Below are 19,276 nucleotides of genomic sequence, written 5' to 3'. Positions count from 1 at the left end.
GTTGTAAAAATACATCTGATTCACTAGAGTCCCTCGAGTAAGGGAGGGAGATCTTCCGTCCTTATCTGGTCTGACTTGTGTGTGACTCCAGCCACAGAGCAAAGTGCTTGACCCCCAAATTCCCAAGCAAGCTGCACAGTTCAAAGGCAATTAGGGATTGTTAACAAACTCTGGCCCAGCCCACATCCCAAAAAATGAGAAAAAAAAACATTGGGACCCGATGGGGTGCTGGATCTGCAGCTTCCCAGAATCCGAGCCAGGGAGGTGGCAGCTATTTTCCCAACAGCACAGAGGGGGCACTGGTTGGAGGGCCACGAATGCTGCTGCTCCCAGACCTTAGCTCCACGTTAGGGGAGCTGGCTGCTGAGGCATCACCCCTCATTGAAATTGTCTACCTGATGTTCAGTGGGCAATCAATTCACATCTGAAACTTTCCCAGCAGCAGAAATGGATTGGGGAGCTGTGTGAACCTGGTTCCTCATTATTTACCTTCCTCTGCACATTGGCACCAGAACATTTCAGATCGATAGTCTGTCAATGAAAAAGCTGCTGCTTGATTGGCTAAGCATTTCTAGCTTTGCTCAAATTTATGATTACGCAAGATCTGTGTGTTCCCAACTCCCATTTAACTTGAATTTCTTTTCCTATCCTTTTGTATTAATTCATATCTTCATAATTTGATCTATAATGATCTAGGTTTGTGCACCCTTCTCCCTCTTACCCAATGCTATCTCTATCTCCCCACTCCCCCCAGCTTAACAAACATCCAGGGTGGAATTCTCCCAAAAGAATTCTAACTGTCGGATTTGCAGGGAAACTGGAGTAATTCATTCTGGTCTTTTCAGTGGGAGTTCAGAGGAGAATCTCCCACACACTGTGCACTGCAGAGGCCACCAGCCTGGGGACAGGACCTATTCCCGCTGGAGGCTGAAACCAGCGTGCTGAGCGGGCCACTGCGCACGCGCTGATCTGCCAGCCTCCCATTTGCACGCTCAGTCGCTGGCCAGCCCCGAGACCCCCGCAGTGCTGCCCCCACGGCCTGATTGCGGCTCCCCCCTCGACCATTCCCAGGCCAGCCTCAGCCCCCTCCTCCTTGCAGTGCATTCACCCCCTCTCTTCCCCACCCCCCTACCTCATAATTGCTGGCATCCCTCTTGCCCCCATCGATCCCAATGGCCGAGTGGCAGTGGGACTCCCCACCCCCACCGATCACCCCCTAGGCCCCACCCCCATGTGCCCCACCCCTTGGCACTGCCCAATGCCTGGTAGTCAGTGCCAAGGTGTCCCCTGGGCATTGGCACTTTGCCCCTTGGGGACTGCCAGGGTGCTCATGCCCAGGTGACACAATCTCTCCCCCCCCCCCCCCCCACCACTGCCCGACCCCCTGGGGGGCCTCCGATTGCCCCCCTTCACTCTATTGGCGTCGTCCTGCTAATTCCCCAAAAGTGGGGAGCTAGTCTGAACCCCGCTGGAGTGAAATACTCTGGCAGGGTGGGAGAGGCAAGCGAGCCCCAAGACGTCAGTCCTGGGCCCGCTAAGAGCATTTAAATAATATTTAAAATATCATTTAAATGCTAACCCCGCCTCCCCACCAATTTCAGACGCAGACGGAAATCTGGCACTGGGAGACGCAAGCAGGGCATAAACTCTCGCGCGAATCCCATGCTTCACCCCCTGCGGGATTCTCCCGGCCTGGCACAGCAGGATGGAAGAATCGCGGCCCCAATTTCTAAACGGGAACCGTAAACCCTGAAAAGGAGAGAAGCCCTAACCCTGCCCATGTCATCACCGGGTCTGTATGAAATCTCAACACTTACAACCTGATGTGTTCAGGCTACAGAGGGAATGATTTTCAGAAACCAGTGAAATCGGATCATCAATAGTCATTTAATTGGTTACAAAATCAAACTTTGTATAAATGCAGTTATGACCTGAAGAAACCTGTAAAGATTTTCCTCTTGTGGTCAGGACACAGTACATACATGGAGACAGTGATTTACATGCTGCCTGTGAGGCTTTGTCAGGAGATTCACAACACACAATGTGACAGACAGTATATATTGGAGGGACAGTTAATCTGACCCTCAACTAGTAACATGATGTTGGAGTAAACGGTTTCATTTTTAGCTGCAAGTTGTGTGTGTTAGCATTGTTTATATCACAGTTTTCTCTTTTAGGGATTAGACCTGCTTAGTGCAACAGCAAGTGAACTGTGGCCTTACTTTTCTCAAACCACAAGTGCAATTACATTACTAGTTGAAGCAAGCAGCGGATTATATATTTGGCCACCGTTTAACTACTCACAACTTGACGGAAAAAAAATGAAATTCAGAATGAGTCTGTGTGGGTTTTTGTCAGAGCTTGGCGTTCGGATATCCCGTGTCATTAAAAACAAAATTTTAAAAAATGCTGCAAGTGAAGTTTTGTCTATATTTGTGCACAGAATATAAAAGCAACTAAGCCGCGATAAAGCAGTCCTTTTACACAGTTCTGTCTGTCCCTGAATGCTTCCTAACCACCTTCCCATCATTAACCTGGTCGACGGCAAGTGTTTCCACCTCGGGCTGAGCTTGCGATGCTGCAGCGTGTGGGATTCGGTGAGCAACACCAATGTGATGTGATTTGTGCTGCTTGTCTCTGACCGGGCTCTGGTGTTCCACAGAGCCACGCTCGGAATGAATGGGTGGAATTAATAAAGGCCTCTCCTTCATCGAATGTGCCTCAGCAGACTCTCGAGCCTGTAGGAACGGCGTTGGGTCTGGCATTGCATCTAAAGGCTCAGATCGCAGCATGAGCTTCCTTCCATCAGTGCCAAGTCTGTAAACTTCTGCAAACTCAGTGTTTAACGGGGTCGAGAGAGACTTCTTCATCCTGCGCCTTGGGGTTTCTGGCATCTTGTCTTTGGGTGGTGATGGTTTGTAGTTGTTGGATGCTGAGCCAGTAGCAGATGAGGTGTCTGAAGCCCCAGTGACGGAGGACATTAGCTTCTTCTTGGTTGCGTGGAGCTGGGAGGTGAGGTATGCGATGGTGCTTGCTCTCTGTTCCAGCTCCGTGGACAGCATGCTGAGTTTGTGACTCTTCAATTTTAACTCCTCTAAATATTTCTTCTCTCGCTCCTTCATAGTGTTCTCCAGGACTAAGATCGCTGCGTTCTTCTTCTCCAAATCTTTAATCAATTCATTATTTTCATCTTCTTTGGCTTTTAGCTGAGATTCAAGTTCTTCATATTTTTTCCTTAACTCCTCACTTCTCGACTCACCTGAAATAAAACAAATTCCAGAGAAATTAGATCGAGGCTCGTGGAGAATAATTATTTAGATAGTTGTCAGGATTCTGAACCCAACTTATCTGAAACACTGTTGGAACTGCAGTGTGTTTCCAGCACATTCTTTTAACATTACATTGCCGTTTGCAGTTTAAGAAATGATTTGCTGTAAAGGAGATGGCCACATTCACACTGTAAGAAGTTTAACAACACCAGGTTAAAGTCCAACAGGTTTATTTGGTAGCAAAAGCCACACAAGCTTTTGGAGCTCCAAGCCCCTTCTTCAGGTGAGTGGGAATTCTGTTCACAAACAGGGCATATAAAGACACAAACTCAATTTACATGAATAATGGTTGGAATGCAAATACTTACAACGAATCAAGTCTTTAAGAAACAAAACAACGCGAGTGGAGAGAGCATCAAGATAGGCTAAAAAGATGTGTATTGTCTCCAGACAAGACAGCCAGTGAAACTCGGCAGGTCCAGGCAACTGTGGGGGTTACAAATAGTGTGACATGAACCCAATATCCCGGTTGAGGCTGTCCTCGTGTGTGCGGAACTTGGCTATCAGTTTCTGCTCAGCGACTCTGCGCCGTCGTGTGTTGCGAAGGCCACCTTGGAGAACGCTTACCCGAATATCAGAAGCCGAATGCCCGTGACCGCTGAAGTGCTCCCCAACAGGAAGAGAACAGTCTTGCCTGGTGATTGTCGAGCGGTGTTCATTCATCCGTTGTCGCAGCGTCTGCATAGTTTCCCCAATGTACCATGCCTCGGGACATCCTTTCCTGCAGCGTATCAGGTAGACAATGTTGGCCGAGTTGCAAGAGTATGTACCGTGTACCTGGTGGATGGTGTTCTCACGTGAGATGATGGCATCTGTGTCGATGATCCGGCACGTCTTGCAGAGGTTGCTGTGGCAGGGTTGTGTGGTGTCGTGGTCACTGTTCTCCTGAAGGCTGGGTAGTTTGCTGCAGACAATGGTCTGTTTGAGGTTGTGCGGTTGTTTGAAGGCAAGAAGTGGGGGTGTGGGGATGGCCTTGGCGAGATGTTTGTCTTCATCAATGACATGTTGAAGGCTCTGGAGGAGATGCCGTAGCTTCTCCGCTCCGGGGAAGTACTGGACAACGAAGGGTACTCTTGTCCACTGTGTCCCTTGTTTGTCTTCTGAGGAGGTTGGTGCTGTTTTTCGCTGTGGCACGTCGGAACTGTTGATCGATGAGTCGAGCGCTATATCCTGTTCTTATGAGGGCATCTTTCAGCGTCTGGAGGTGTCTGTTGCGATCCTCCTCATCCGAGCAGATCCTGTGTATACGGAGGGCTTGTCCGTAGGGGATGGCTTCTTTAACGTGTTTAGGGTGGAAGCTGGAGAAGTGGAGCATCGTGAGGTTATCCGTGGGCTTGTGGTACAGTGAGGTGCTGAGGTGACCGTCCTTAATGGAGATGAGTGTGTCCAAGAATGCAACCGATTCCGGAGAGTAGTCTATGGTGAGCCTGATGGTGGGATGGAACTTGTTGATGTCATCATAGAGTTGTTTCAGTGATTGTTCACCATGAGTCCAAAGGAAGAAAATGTCATCGATGTATCTAGTGTATAGCATCGGTTGAAGGTCCCATGCGGTGAAGAAATATTGTTCGAACCTGTGCATGAAGATGTTGGCATATTGAGGTGCGAATTTGGTCCCCATGGCTGTTCCGTGTGTCTGGATGAAGAACTGGTTGTTTAAGGTGAAGATATTGTGGTCCAGGATGAAGCGGATGAGATGTAAAATTGCATCTGGAAACTGGCAGTTGTTGGCGCTGAGCACTGAGGCCGTTGCAGCAATGCCATCGTCATTGGGGATGCTGGTGTAGAGTGCCGAGACATCCATTGTGACGAGGAGCGCTCCTGGTTCAACTTAAAGACTTGATTAGTTGTAAGTATTCGCATTCCAACCATTATTCATGTAAATTGAGTTTGTGTCTTTATATGCCCTGTTTGTGAACAGAATTCCCACCTGAAGAAGGGGCTTGGAGCTCCAAAAGCTTGTGTGGCTTTTGCTACCAAATAAACCTGTTGGACTTTAACCTGGTGTTGTTAAACTTCTTACTGTGTTTACCCCAGTCCAACGCCGGCATCTCCACACATTCACACTGCCAGCACTAACCCTGCAGTCAGCAGCAGTTTACAGATTCTGCAGCGTATGGTTGAGGTTAGACTGCAGTGTGTGTAATTCCATCAAATGTTGGCATTTTGTCTGCAATCGCCCTCAGTTACATCTTGCAGTTTAGCCTCTGATTTCACAAAGATAGATTTGGCCGAGCCAGCTCCCTGAGACAGGATTCACTGCATTAGAGCTTCATCTCTTGGTCACAATGCTACAATCGATATTGCTGAACCCCCACCCAGAATCTCCCCCTCCCTCGTTTTACAAAGATTCTTGTCGGCGCCAAACATGCCTTTAAAAATATTTTAACCAGATTATCTGAAAGTCATACTGCACAGACACTTCCCTCGAATCAAACATTCCACCTAATCGACCCATTAACACCAGAAATTGTCTCGTTAATTCCTATGAATCAGGACTAAGAAACTGATAAAGCAAGGGGAAAAGAGAATGTGAATGTAAGCTAATGAGAAACATAACAACGGACTGTAAAAGCTTCTTTAGATTTGTGAAAAGGAAAAGATTAGCAAGGACAAATAAGAGTCCATTACAGGCTGAGACAGAATTCATAATGGAGAATAAGGAAATTGTGACAAAACTAAATTACTTTGTGTCTGTCTTCATGGAGGAAGATACAGAAAATCTCCCAGAAACACGAGCAAACCAAGGGACTTGTGAAAATAAGGAGCTGAAAGAAATTAGTATGAATAACGAGATGTCACTCTCAAACTTAATTAGGTTGAAGGTTTACAAATTCCCTGGACCCCAGGAGCTGTGGCTATCATTCAATATTCTATAGATCTGGAAAGGAGCAAATGTAACTCCCTGCCCCCACCTCCCCCCACACTATTTAAGAAGGATGGGAGAGAAACTGGAGAACTACAAATCAGTCAGCTTGACATCAGAAGGAGGGAAAATGTTAGAATCTACTGTAAAGGATGATAACTAGACACTTGGAAAATTATGATATGATTGAACAGAATCAACATGGATTTATGAAATAGAAATCATGTTTGATGAACCTGTTGGTGTTTTTTGAGGATGTTACCTGTAGCGTAGATAAAGGAGGACCAGTGGATGTGGGGTATTTGGATTTTCAGGAGGCTTTTGATAAGGTTCCACACAGTAGGTTAGTAAATAAAATTAGTGTACATGGGATTGGGGAGTAATATGCTGTATGGATTGAGAATTGGTTAACGGACAGAGAACAGAGAGTAGGAATAAATGGGTCATTCTCAGGATGGCAGGCTGTTTACTAATGGGGTATCGCAAGGATCAGTGCTGGGCCACAGCTGTTCACAGTCTATGTCAATGATTTGGGGACCAAATGTAATATTCCCAAATTTGCAGATGACACAAACTAGGTGGGAATGTGAGTGTGAAGAGGAAACCAGGAGTCTTCAAAGGGACTTGCACAGACTCAGTGCATGGATAAGAACATGGCAGGTGGAATATAATGTGTTCAGGGTGCCGGGCAAGGTTGACATTCACTGGCTGGCTCGAGTGTGCTGAGATTTAAGGTTCCGAGCTCTGAATGGATGTTATATTCGGCAGATATTATTGAGAACCCGGAGGAGTTGATGCAGACTCTGTTTACATGTCTGGTTACTAGGGGCAGAACCAGTTTGCAATCGCACGTACTCCTTTATAACCATTGTGCTGTTCTGCATGTGGGTGGGGATCATTTTACAATTGGCTTGATATCCAGTATGTGGTTTAGTAAACCCAACACTGATAACCGGAGTTTTGTGACAAAACTGCATGCTGAAAGGCTGCCTACATTAGGTATAACATGACAGAAGCTTCAAAAGGAGATCACAATAACTCCAGGATTAAGGGTTCGTGACCAGGTCAGTGTGCTGTACTGCATTAAAGTATTAACTCTTGTTACAAATCTTAATACCATAGATACCAACAGTCAAACAAATCACCAAATCTGAAACTAAACTTTACCACTTAAATCTATTTAAAAAAGCAAATTTTAGGGAAATCCTCATTAAATCAACCATTAAACTAACCGGTTTGAGAGAGCTACACACTGACTACCATTAAACTAACTGGTTTGAGAGAGAGCTACACACTGGCTACCATTAAATTAGCTGGTTTGAGAGAACTACACGGCACGGTAGCACAGTAGTTAGCACTGCTGCTTCACGGCTCCAGGGACCTGGGTTCGATTCCCGGCTTGGGTCACTGTCTGTGTGGAGTTTGCACATTCTCCTCGTGTCTGCGTGGGTTTCCTCCGGGTGCTCTGGTTTCCTCCCACAATCCAAAGACGTGCGGGTTAGGTTGATTAGCCATGCTAAAAAATTGCCCTTAGTGTCCTGGGATGCGTAGGTTAGAGGGATTAGTGGGTAAATATGTAAGGACATGGGGATAGGGCCTGGGTGGGATTGTGGTCGGTGCAGACTCGATGGGCCAAATGGCCTCTTTCTGTGCTGTAGGATTTCTGAGATTTCTAAGACGACCATTAAACTAACTGCTTTGAGAGAACTACACACTGACTACCATTAAACTAACTGGTTTGAGAGAGAGCTACTGACTACCGTTAAACTAACCGGTTTGAGAGCACTACACACTGAACTACCGTTAAACTAACTGGTTTGAGAGAGCTACACACTGAACTACCGTTAAACTAACTGGTTTGAGAGAGCTACACACTGAACTACCGTTAAACTAGCTGGTTTGAGAGAGAGCTACACACTGACTACCGTTAAACTAACTGGTTTGAGAGAGAACTACTCACTGACTACTGTTGAACTAACCGGTTTGAGAGAGAACTACTCACTGACTACCGTTAAACTAGCTGGTTTGAGAGAGAGCTACACACTGACTACCGTTAAACTAACTGGTTTGAGAGAGCTACACACTGACTACCATTAAACTAACTGCTTTGAGAGAGCTACACACTGAACTACCGTTAAACTAACTGGTTTGAGAGAGAGCTATACACTGAACTACCGTTAACCTAACTGGTTTGAGAGAGAGCTACACACTGACTACCATTAAACTAACTGGTTTGTGAGAGGTACAAACTCTTCCACCATCCCCCAATCCACATCCCTTTCCCATGGCACCTTCCCAGCAAATGTAGAAGGTGCAACATCTTCCCCTTTACCTCCTCGCCGTTCGAGGCCCTAAACACTCCTTTCAGGAGAAGCAGTGTTTCACTTGCAACTCCTTTATTTGATCTACTGCATGTTGCTGCTCCCAATGCGGTCTCTTCCACACTGGAGAGACTAAATGCAGACTGGGTGACAGCTTTGTGGGACACCTTCACTCAGCCAGCAAGCACAACCCCAACCTTCCTGTCAAAGATAGATAGTCATCTGGTGTTTTACACAAAAAAAACTATGCAAAATCCAAGTTTCATCAATAAGCTTTACATTCTCAAATAGGAACATAAATAAATGCACTGCAAAATTTCACATTGCAGTCATTGTTGCTCTCATTCAATGTTCTATTTAAAATTTGGACAAAGCACCAGTCAAACTAACTCTTCTGCTTTTAACTCAGCAGCTTTGCTCTCCTGCCCACGTGCCCACTCATCGCCTGCTGCAATGTTCCAGTGAAGCCCAACGCAAACTGAAGGAACTTACCTTCCGATTAGGCATGTTTCACCCTCAGGGCTCAACCCGTTTAGACTGTGACCTTTCTCCTCCATCTTAAACCCTTTTTATTAAAGATCCCAAACATTTATTGTCTCAATGAGCTGTCGAATCAAACACTCCTCTGGTGTGCCATCACAGGTTGGGGTTAAAGGAGAACCCGGGGGAGGAGAGGGGGAGGGGGTTTGGGGGGGAGGGAGAGGTGGGAAGGGTACACTGAGCACACTGTTACAAAGGGGTTACTGCAGGAATTCTTGCTGTTCACAAATGATTTGGATGTGGAGACCAACTGTAATATCTCCAAATCTGGGCGGGAATGTGATTGTGAGGAGGATTCAGGGAGGTTTCAATGGGACTGGACAGGCAAGAACATGGCAGTGGAATGTGTGAAATTCTCCACTTTGGACAAATCAGAAAGGCCGAAGATTTCTTAAATGTGGAGAGTGGGGGTGTGGAAACTCGATCACTGAACCTGTTCAAAACAGAGATGGTGTCATTAGTATCTAGAAATATTACCAAGTGAAATGGGGACAGTGCGGGAGAGTACATGATCTGTCATGCTATAATGGAATGGCCATGATGTGGAGATGCCGGCGTTGGACTGGGGTAAGCACAGTAAGAAGTCTCACAACACCAGGTTAAAATCCAACAGGTTTATTTGGTAGCACGAGCTTTCAGAGCGCTGATCCTTCATCAGGTGAGTTTAAAAAATCAGGTCTCACCTGGAGAAGGAGCAGCGCTCTGAAAGCTCGTGCTATCAAATAAACCTGTTGGGCTTTAACCTGGTGTCGAGACTTGTTACTGTGCCTAACTGAATGGTGCAGCAGGCTGGACGGGCTGAAGGGCCTACTCCGTTCCTGTATCTACTGCTCCACATTATTGAAAGGTTTTGCAGCAATCACTGGGTTAATCCTCAGGCAGCTGACAGCATTCTGGTAGTTGCAGTAGAGAATCGATGGGAGCATCTCATTTTTGTATACCAGCTTGGTCAGTTGGTAGAGCCTGGGTTTAATATTCACTGAAAACAGAGTCCATACAACTAGAATGGGAAGGTACTGTACAGAGGGAGGTGTGGGGTGGTCTTAGTAGTGCATTAAACTGCAATGCATTCTCTAATTACCGTGATTCAGGTCAGTATTAAAGACTCCATGACACTCGGAAGGAAAGCTTCATTACCCCATTGCTTACTTTGAGTTCTCCGAGTGTCTGGGCCAACATTCCTCCCTCAACACAAACTAGAAACAGATTCACAGGCGAGTTGGTTAGTTGATTTTTGTGGGAAGCTAACAGTCACTTCATTCCTTGTATGGAAATTTGGGGTCCTTCTTATCCTGACAATGGTCGGAACGCTACCACCTTGCCCGCCACGGAATCGGTGCGAGTGAGGGTCCGACAACGGAAATCGTCGTTGACCTCGGCCGAGAATTTCCGGTCTCGCTCGGGTGAGGCTGTAAAGTCCCAATGTTTCTTTAATTCTTACGTGACCCGGGATTTGCCTAAAAGGCATTTGTTGCCTATCCCTGATCAACCTTTGAGATATAAATGGCAGGCTTTGAGCAAAGTCCCGGATACACAGCAACGGACACAACATTCCCGGAATCGCAGCAATGGACACAACATTCCCGGAATCGCAGCAACGGACACAACATTCCCAGATCGCAGCAACGGACACAACATTCCCAGATCGCAGCAACGGACACAACATTCCTGGAATCAGAGCAACGGACACAACCTTCCCGGAATCGGAGCAATGGACACAACATTCCCAGAATCAGAGCAACGGACACAACATTCCTGGAATCGCAGCAATGGACACAACATTCCTGCAATCGGAGCAACGGACACAACATTCCTGCAATCGGAGCAACGGACACAACATTCCCAGAATTAGCAATGGACGTAACATTCCCAAATTGCAGCAATGGATACAACATTCCCGGATTCGGATACAACATTCCTGGATTCAGAGCAATGGATGCAATATTCCCGGAATCGCAGCAATGGACACAACATTCCCGGAATCAGAGCAATGGACGCAACATTCCCAGATTCAGAGCAACGGACACAACATTCCCGGATTCAGAGCAATGGACACAACATTCCCGGAATCGCAGCAACGGACACAACATTCCCGGAATCGGAGCAATGGACACAACATTCCCAGAATCAGAGCAACGGACACAACGTTCCTGGAATCACAGCAATGGACACAACGTTCCTGCAATCGGAGCAACGGACACAACATTCCCGGAATCGCAGCAACGGACACAACATTCCCGGAATCGCAGCAACGGACACAACATTCCCGGAATCGCAGCAACGGACACAACATTCCCGGAATTAGCAATGGACGTAACATTCCCGAATTGCAGCAATGGATACAACATTCCCGGAATCAGAGCAATGGACGCAACATTCCCAGATTCAGAGCAATGGACACAACATTCCCGGATTCAGAGCAATGGACGCAACATTCCCGGAATCGCAGCAACGGACACAACATTCCCGAATCGGAGCAATGGACACAACATTGCCGGAAACACAGCAACGGACACAACATTCCCGGAATCGCAGCAATGGACACAACATTCCCGGAATCAGAGCAATGGACGCAACTTTCCCGGATTCAGAGCAATGGATGCAACATTCCCAGATTCAGAGCAAAGGGCACAACATTCCCAGAATCCCTGGGTTGACATGAGGGATTGAGTATTCAGACTTTCCCAGTTTGAATACAAAAATTAGTTGTCATAAAGAGTGGTCCTTTGAATGTTTAATCTCGCGTTGCAAAGGTAAAATCAAAGCCCTGTCTTTCTCTAAGTGTCTCTACGACCAGTCATCTACCGGGGAAGGAAATTCATAAAAGAAGATGGGAATTTCCTTGCTGACATGAGACAGTAATGACAATGTGGAAATGGTTTGCGTTGCTGCCTATCTCCCGGATTGAGCAGTATCCTAATCCCACACGGCCTGTCAACTCTTCCCTAGAAACAGGGATTGTCAGTTTAACCTCGAGAGTCTTTTCCACACGGCGCAGTGCTTTAGCGCCTGGCTGCAACTTGAAGGTTCTGCCTCCCCGTCACGAGTGGAAATAGTTTTGCTTTGTTTACCCAATGAAATCCTTACATCATCTTAAAAGCTTTGATCAGATCATCTTGTACTTCCTAGAATAGAGAAGATTACAAGTGTAGTCCATGTAACCTCAGAACTTAACCTTTTTCATCCTAGTTATCATTCTGTGAAACTTATGAAATAAACAACATTGTGTAGAAGTTTTTCACCCTGCACTCATCAGGACAAACACAAAAATGCCAAATTTCAAAGGGAGCAACAATTTATACTGCATGAGAAAGGCGCTGATTGATTGGTTAAGGCATTGCCTTGGACAATGCACCAGGGAGTTACTGTCGCCAAGATTTTAGTTAATTCAGGAAAGGTGCAATGCCTGGTCGTGTTTCTGTAGCCTGCAGCAGACAGGGCCCTTTGTATGCAGAGATGGAGCTTACTGCACAAAGAGCAAGATGAATGATAACAGGGACTAAAAGGGGTAAATTATGATCTGAGGTTACATTGATTAGACTTGGGGATGGCGGGACTGATGTCGTTTCCGGTGCCTGGGTCAATGCTTATTGGTTTCAATTCTTATCGAGTTTTCCAAGTTGGTTTGATGAGCTTGCGAGGGCATTTCAGGGGGGCAGTTAATAGTAAACCACATTGCTGTGGCTCTGGAGTCACATGTAGGTCAGACCGGGTAAGGACAGCAGATTTCCTTCCCTAAAGGACATTAGTGAACCAGATGGGTTTTTCTGACCCATCTGGAGGAGAGATTGACTAGATTAGGATTGTTATTGCTGGAGTTCAGACGAATGAGGGGCGAATCTCATAGAGACTTAAAATTCTAACAGGACTAGACAGGATAATGCAGGAAGGATGTTCCTGATGGTGGGGGAGTCCAGAACCAGGAGTCACAGTCTGAGAATTCGGAATAGACCATTTAGGACGGAGGTGAGGAGACATTTCTTCACCCAAAGAGTGATGAGCCTGTGGAATTCATTACCACAGAAAGTAGTTGATGCCAAAACATTGAATGTATTCAAGAGGTGGCTGGATATAGCACTTGGGGCGAATAGGATCAAAGGTTATGGGGAGAAAGCAGGATTAGGCTAAGTTGGGCGATCATCCATGATCGTAATGAATGGCGAAGCAGACTCAAAGGGCCGAATGGCCTCCTCTTGCTCCAATGTTACTTCATAGAGTATAGAAGATTAAGAGATGATCTGATCAAAGTGTTTAAGGTGAGAGCAGGATTAGCAATGTTCTGGAGAATCAGCACTGCACCCTCTCCAAGGCCAGTACATCCTTCCTGTAGTGGGTAGGTGGTGGTGCACTGGTAATGTCAATGGGCTCATAATCCAGACCTTGGCTAATGCTCAGGGTCGGGGGGTAACTGGTTAAATTTAATGAATAAATTTGGGATTAAAAACTAGTCCCAGCAATGGCAGCCATGAAACAATCATTGTCGATTGTCAGAAAAACCCATCTGGTTCACTAATGTCCTTTAGGGAAGGAAATCTGCTGTCCTTACCCGGTCTGACCTACATGTGACTCCAGAGCCACAGCAATGTGGTTTACTATTAACTGCCCCCCTGAAATGCCCTCGCAAGCTCATCAAACCAACTTGGAAAACTCGATAAGGATTGAAACCAATAAGCATTGACCCAGGCACCGGAAACAACAACAGCAAACCCAGGCCTGTTAATGCTGCAAAGACCTTTAACACCTGGGGGCTCGTGCCAAAATTGAGAGAGCTGTCTCACAGACTAGTCAAGCAGCAGCCTGACACAGTCATACTCTCAGGAATCATATCTTACAGATAATGTCCCAGACACCACCATCACCATTCCAGAGGATGTCCTGTCCCACTGGCAGGACAGACTCAGCAGTGGTGGTGACACAGTGGTATCCAGCCAGGAGGGAGTTGCCCTGGGAGTCCTGAATATGGACCCCATGGAGTTTCATAGCATCAGGTCAAACAAGAGCAAGGAAACCTCCTGCTGATTATCGTTCCCCCTCATACACAGAAACTTACATAGAAAATAGAAGTAGGCCATTCGGCTCTTTGAGCCTGCTCCACCATTCACTTTGATAATGGCTGATCATCGAATTCAATATCCTGATCCCCCCCTTCCTCCCATATTCCTTGATCCCTTTATCCCCAAGAGCTTCTTGAAATCAGACAACGTTTTGGCCTCGACTACATTCTGTGTTAGTGAATTCCACACATTCACCACCATCTGGGTGAAGAAATTTCTCCTCACCTCAGTTCTAAAAGGTTTACCCCTTACCCTCAAACTAGGACCCCTAGTTCTGGACTCCCCCACCATCGGGAACATTCTTTCTGAATTTACCCTGTCTAACCCTGTTAGAATTTTATAAGTTTCTATGAGATCCTCTCTCACTCTTCTAAACTCCAGTGAATATAATCCTAACTGACTTCGTCTTCCCTCATATGACAGACCAGTTGCAGAGTTTGGTGGGGGTAGGGGGTTGCAGAGTTTGGTCGGGGGGGGGTTTGCAGAGTTCGGGGGGGGAGGGGGGGGGCAGTTTGCAGCTACTGATCTCTGTTCTTACCAGTCTGGTCGCAAGGTGATGTCATCGTCAGCTCAAAGGCCAAATCTGCAGAGAAATAAAAACATGTTTTAGAAAAATGCAAAGTTTCCAAAGAGGTGTTAAGATTACAGCGTTAAATTCGATCACTCATCTTCAGAATCCACCCACAATGCCGACAAGTACAGAGCGTACACAGGCTGTCCTAATTTCAGTGTGTGTCGGTGCTCTGTCACTAGTGGCTGTGATTGATCTGGCCGAGGTACCTGAACAGTGTTGCTGTAATTTGTGGATCTCAGTGTGTAGACCCCTCAGTGTGCTGGCGTGTTCCTGCTGTAAGAACAGCAGATTCTTCTGGGCGCTCTGCAGCTGCATTTCCAGGTTTGGCGCTGCCATGCTGCAATCAAGTGACCTAAACAGGAGAGAGAAGAAAGAATAATTGTGGTCAGCACTGCGGTGTGCATCACTCTCACAGCCCCTACCACGCACCCTCCCGCACGCGGCACCCCCTCCCACCCTCTCAGCACCCCCCTCCCGTCCCCTCGTCACCCCCCCAGCCCCCTCGGCACCCCCAGCTAGAAACAGTAAATAATGATAAATATTTTGAGTCTATAAAGGTTTATAATTCTGTACACACAGCTGTACACATCCACACAACATTAGTGGTTAGAGCAGCAAAGTCACTAACTGTCCAAATCCAAACCAGAACAAGGTTTCTTGGGCCAAATGGCTGACTCTCGCTCCTATTGCTTCTGATCAGATGAAAGTTGAAAACTCAGTATGTCTCTGTTAAGTTCTGTAAAGTGTTGAATTAGAATGACAATGAGTGCTGTGAATGATGCTAAATGTTGAATATCTTCAAGGATATAAGTGATGTAATGCTCACTTATAGTCCCAGACAACTGATCCAGATAACAAGTTTAGCTCTCATTGGGGCAGTTTGAGAATTTGAATTTAGTTTTAAAACTCTAGCAAGGTAAAACTGTTCTCAGCAAAGAGCACAAAGCTAAAGTCAACTCACTCACAGATGTCCTGACTCAGTCTGGCTCTGTGACTCCAGTCCCACATCAGCAGGTTAACTTTTAACTGCCCTCTGACCTGCTCCCGAGAGTAGCGGTATGTGCCAACTTTGCCAGAAATGGACATGTTGCAAGAACGATTAAGAAAACGTAGACTGGAAAGAAACTAGATAATCCTCAACTGACTACATGCCTCCAACATGTCCGAGTCTCCTGTCCTCCCCAGGGATGCTGCTCTGTTGGTCCAGGAAATTCCCAGGATCAAACATAACTTGTTTTACAATGACATCCCTTCACTCCCTGCACGAATAATAGAGGCAGCACTGCACGCCCCGCACCCGCTGTCTGCACCTCCCCCCGCACCCCCATCTGCATCTCCCCCCCCGCACCCCTCGTCTGCACCTCCCCCCCCGCACCCTTCGTCTGCACCTCACCCCCGCACCCCCCGTCTGCACCTCACCCCCGCACCCCTCGTCTGCACTTCTCCCCGCACCCCCGTCTGCACCTCGCCCCCGCATCCGTCTGCACCTCCCCCCCCCACACCCACCGTCTGCACTTCCCCTCCCCCACCGTCTGCACCTCCCCTCTCCCACACCCACTGTCTGCACCTCCCCACCGTCTGCACCTCCCCTCTCCCACACCCCCATCTGCACCTCCCCCCCGCATCCCGTCTGCATCTCCCCGCCGCACCTCCCCTCCCCCACACCCACCGTCTGCACCTCCCCTCTCCCACACCCACCGTCTGCACCTCCCCCCTGTCTGCACCTCCCCCAATTTTAAGCTCTAGAACTGTTAATAACCAGTTTAGATTTGATACAATAGAGTTTCACACCCTCACAATCTACCACTTATAAACCTGGTAAAGGGTGTAATAACTGAGAGCCAGGAACATTGCTCAGATGGCAAGTTTAGACCTTTAGAAAAATTCCCCGTGCTTCACTGAACATGCTCTTTAACAAAAGTGTTTTTAAATATGGTCTTTCTGCAGTGTTACACGAGATTAAAATGATGCTGATTCTGTGTTAGATTGGAAAGAAATCATGTGGGATCTGAACAGACGGAGAAAAACTGTTCCCATTTTTGAAAGGATCGAGAACGAGAAGGTACAGAATTAATGTAACTGGTAAAAGAAGCAAAACGGATCCGAGGAGGAACTATTTTTATGCTGCGAGTGGTTAGGATCCAGAATGTTCTGGCTGCGTGAGGAGGAATGCAGAGGGTTAAAGAGAGAAGGCGGGGAAATGGTACTCGGGGAGCTGCTCATTCGGATAGCCGGTGCAGACTCGATGGATCGAATGGCCTCTTCCTGCATTGTAACAATTGGTATGGTTCCTGCTCTAAGACCGCAAGAATCTACAAAGGGTTGTGAATGTAGCCCAGTCCATCACGCAAACCAGCCTCCCATCCATTGACTCTGTCTACACTTCCTGCTACCTCGGAAAAGCAGCCAGCATAATCGAGGACCCCACGCACCCCGGACATTCTCTCTTTCATCTTCTTCCATCATAACTTCACATTTTCCTGCATTATATTCTGTTTGCCAAATTTTTCCCATCTCAAATAACCTGTCTGTGTCTCTCTGTAGATTCTGTGTGTCATTATCACCACTTGCCTTCCCACCTATTTTTGTGTCATCCACAAACTTGGCAATAGTACATTCACTTCCCTTGTCCGTGACATTTATATTGTGAATAACAAGCTGCCAGAGGTAGTAGTAGAGGCGGGTACAATTTTATCTTTTAAAAAACATTTAGATAGTTACATGGGTACGATGGGTATAGAGGGATATGGGCCAAATGCGGGCAATTGGGATTAGCATAGGGGTTTTAAAAAAAAGAGGGTGGCATTGGAAAGTTGGGTCGAAGGGCCTGTTTTCATGCTGTAAACCTTTATGACTCTAACTGTGGCCCCAGCACTGATCCTTGTGGCACTCCACCAGTTACAGGTTGCCATCCTGAAAATGCACCTCTTATCCCAATTCTCTGTCTTCTATCAGTTAGCCAATTCTCTATCCATGCTAATATACTACCCCCAACACCATGGGCTCTTATCTTAAGTAGCCTTCTGTACAATACCTTACTAAGCATCTTTTGGAAATCCAAGTATATTACATTTACTGGTTCTCTTTATCTATCCTACTCACTACCACCTCAAAGAATTCCAGTAAATTTGTCAGGTATGATTTCCCCTTCACAAAGCCACGCTGACTGTTTGAGTATATTATGTATTTCTAAACACTCTGCTATTAACATCCTTTATAATGGACTCCAATGGAAGTTTGGTTACTTATTTCTGTCTTGCTCCTTCTTAAACAAAGGTGTTACATTGGCAGCTTTCCAATCCTCTGGGACTTTTCCTGAATTTTTAAGGATTCTTGGAAGATTATTGCCAGTGCATCCATTGTCTCTGTAGCTGCTTCTTTTGCCAGATCCAGGGGATTTATGGGCCTTTAACTCCACGAGTTGCCCGAGTACTTTTTTTCTAGGGATTATTATTGTATTTATCTCCTCCCAACTTCTGCACCTGGATTTTGGAATGTTATTACTGTGCTCCACCGTGAAGACAGACTAACTCCTCTGCCATTTCCTGGTTCCCCAATCTGATTTCCCCAGTCTCATTCTCTAAGGGGCCTATGCTCACTTTGGCCATTTTATATATGTAAAGAAGCTCTTGCTGTTTACATATTACTTGCTGCTTTCCCCTCATTGTGCATCTTCGCCCTCTTAATGTTTTGTTGGTTTTTAAAACTTTCCCAATCCTCTGTCTTACTATTCTTTGTAAGAAGTCTAACAACACCAGGTTAAAATCCAACAGGTTTATTTGGTAGCAAACGCCACTAGCTTTCAGAGCGTGCTGCTCCTTCGTTAGGTGGAGTGGGAGAGGCAGAGATAGGATGTATGCACATTTAGAAAGGAATAAACTCATTAATGATAGTCAACATGGTTTTGTGAGAGGGAGGTCATGCCTCACTAACCTGGTGGAGTTTTTTGAAGAAGTGACTAGAATGGTTGACGAGGGAAGGGCCGTGGATGTCGTCTATATGGACTTTAGTAAAGCGTTTGACAAAGTCCCTCATGGTAGGTTGGTGCAAAAGGTTGGATCTCATGGGATAAAGGGGGAGGTGGCTAGATGGGTGGAGAACTGGCTTGGTCACAGAAGACAGAGGGTGGTAGTGGAAGGTTCTTTTTCCGGCTGGATGCCTGTGACTAGTGGTGTTCCGCAGGGCTCTGTATTGGGACCTCTGCTGTTTGTGATTTATATAAACGATCTGGAAGAAGGTGTAACTGGGGTGATCAGTAAGTTTGCAGACGACACGAAAATGGCTGGACTTGCAGATAGTGAGGAACATTATCAGAGGCTACAGAAGGATATAGATAGGCTGGAAATTTGGGCAAAGAAATGGCAGATGGAGTTCAATCCAGATAAATACGAAGTGATGCATTTTGGTAGAACTAATGTAGGGGGGAGCTATACGATAAATGGCAGAACCATAAAGGGTGTAGATACACAGAGGGACCTGGGTGTGCAAGTCCACAGATCCTTGAAGGTGACATCACAGGTGGAGAAGGTAGTGAAGAAGGCATATGGCATGCTTGCCTTTATAGGACGGGGCATAGAGTATAAAAGTTGGGG

At 46.5% G+C, this 19,276-nt stretch overlaps 1 protein-coding gene across 2 annotated transcripts in view; it reads right to left on the bottom strand.

Annotated features, from left to right (window-relative positions):
- Positions 1-1,868: 1,868 nt before the first annotated feature.
- The window catches only part of ccdc92 (coiled-coil domain containing 92), a 36,993-nt gene continuing 19,585 nt past the window's right edge, over positions 1,869-19,276 (bottom strand). For both annotated transcript variants that reach the window (XM_078227085.1, XM_078227086.1), the window contains 3 exons: positions 14,891-15,036; positions 14,649-14,693; positions 1,869-3,259 (listed from right to left, as the gene is read on the bottom strand). In XM_078227085.1, coding sequence (XP_078083211.1) covers positions 2,481-3,259; positions 14,649-14,693; positions 14,891-15,020 — 954 coding nt within the window. In that variant the 5' untranslated portion in view covers positions 15,021-15,036 and the 3' untranslated portion in view covers positions 1,869-2,480. The remainder of the gene's footprint in view (positions 3,260-14,648; positions 14,694-14,890; positions 15,037-19,276) is intronic.

Source organism: Mustelus asterias, chromosome 13, assembly GCF_964213995.1.
Source record: "Mustelus asterias chromosome 13, sMusAst1.hap1.1, whole genome shotgun sequence".
Taxonomy (NCBI): domain Eukaryota; kingdom Metazoa; phylum Chordata; class Chondrichthyes; order Carcharhiniformes; family Triakidae; genus Mustelus; species Mustelus asterias.
This window is presented reverse-complemented; position numbering and strand designations above follow the sequence as displayed.